Source organism: Equus quagga, chromosome 14, assembly GCF_021613505.1.
Source record: "Equus quagga isolate Etosha38 chromosome 14, UCLA_HA_Equagga_1.0, whole genome shotgun sequence".
Lineage (NCBI taxonomy): Eukaryota > Metazoa > Chordata > Mammalia > Perissodactyla > Equidae > Equus > Equus quagga.
In genome coordinates this window covers 71,363,234-71,365,081 of record NC_060280.1, presented here as the reverse complement: position 1 = coordinate 71,365,081, position 1,848 = coordinate 71,363,234, and the positions used below count along the sequence as shown (strand labels likewise).

Below are 1,848 nucleotides of genomic sequence, written 5' to 3'. Positions count from 1 at the left end.
TGCCCATGACTTTAGCATTTTCCTAGGGCTGAAAATTTATATGCAAAGTAGAGCTAGCTCTCTGAGGCAGGTGAGTGTTTTCCAGGGAGTGAGGGGAAACTTGCCCTTTTTGTTGTTTGGGGCTATAAATGAGACTTCTGTAACCCCATGGAAACCCTCTCTAAATATCTGTATGTGGGATTCTACCAGGTTTCCTAAATAAAAGACACATAAATTAGAAAATATTAAACACAGTAAATTTTGCAGACATTTTGGCTAATCTGTATCATAGGTGAGGGAAGTGAGGATTAGAGAATTTCAGAAGATTGTTCCTGTTTATGCAACTAGTTACTGAGAGAATTGAATTAGCAATATTTCCTCTACATACCACTTTTCAGTTTTTGCGAGTGATTATTTTTGATTTTCATAAACCGTAAATAGTGTCAGTGCTATCCTGAGTTTTATGCTCCTGGTGTTTGATTACATCAATATATGATGATCAAATGCTTGGTGTCCTATAGAACCACTTAAAACATTCTTCTTATAGTAAATGAGATAGGGGAGAATTCCCCAGAGAGGCAGGAGAAATTATTTCAGAGAAGCTTGTGGATCTTATGATGAATATGTCCATTTTCCCTAGCAGGTTCTCTTGCCAGGTCATACCAAGCAGATGAATCCAGCAAATCATTCTCAGGTGACAGGTTTTGTCCTCCTGGGGCTCTCTCAGGTATGGGAATTTAGGTTCCTCTTCTTCATTGTCTTCTCTGTTGTGTATCTTATGACTGTAATTGGAAATCTCCTTATTGTGGCCATAGTGACCTCTGATCCACGCCTGCACACAACCATGTACTTTCTCTTAGGCAATCTTTCTTTCTTGGACTTTTGCTACTCTTCCATCACAGCACCTAGGATGCTGGTTGACTTGCTCTCAGGCAACCCCATTATTTCCTTTGGTGGCTGCCTGACTCAGCTCTTCTTCTTCCACTTCACTGGAGGCATCAAGATCTTTCTGCTGACTGTCATGGCATACGATCGTTATGTTGCCATTTCCCAGCCCCTGCGCCACACGCTAATTATGAATCGGACAGTTTGTGGGCTCCTCCTGGCAGCCTCCTGGGTGGGGGGCTTCACCCACTCCATTGTACAGGTTGGACTGACTATCCAGCTGCCATTCTGTGGGCCTAACAAGCTGGACAATTTTTACTGTGATGTGCCCCAGCTGATCAAATTGGCTTGCACAGATACTTTTGTCTTAGAGCTTCTGATGGTGTCTAACAATGGTCTGGTGACCCTGATGTGTTTTCTGGTGCTCCTAGGATCCTACACAGCACTGCTAGTCATGCTCCGAAGCCACTCTCGGGAGGACCGTAGCAAGGCTTTATCCACTTGTGCCTCTCATATTGCTGTGGTGACCTTAATCTTTGTGCCTTGTGTCTATATCTATGCAAGGCCATTTCAGACATTCCCTATGGATAAGCTGGTCTCTGTGCTGTACACAATGGTTACTCCTATGCTGAATCCTGCTATCTATACCCTGAGAAACAAAGAAGTAATCATGGCGATGAAGAAGCTGTGGAAGAGGCAAAAGGACCTTCTTGATCCCCTGAAGCACTGACCCCCAGAATAGCAGAGACAGGAACCTGAGAATCTGACAGATGTTTCAGTGAACCAACCTTCCTCAGAAGACCCACAATATAGCTAAATCTATTTGTCTACTGTTTCACTATTGTTCTTAGTTTTAGTCAAGTTCTGGTACTTGAACTTTTAACCAAGCCAGAAAATGGAATGAGTTCCTAGAACTTCACCCAAGCGTCTCTTAGAGAAAAAGCTTCAAGTGCTATGCAGAAACAATGTTAAGCTCAGATGGTA

General features: G+C 43.0%; 1 protein-coding gene across 1 annotated transcript; it reads left to right on the top strand.

Moving 5' to 3' along the window:
* Window positions 1-649: 649 nt before the first annotated feature.
* On the top strand, window positions 650-1,594 carry LOC124225802 (olfactory receptor 4D5). The gene has a single exon (XM_046638474.1). It carries the CDS (start codon window positions 650-652, stop codon window positions 1,592-1,594), a length of 945 nt encoding a protein of 314 aa, XP_046494430.1.
* The last annotated feature ends 254 nt before the right edge of the window (window positions 1,595-1,848 follow it).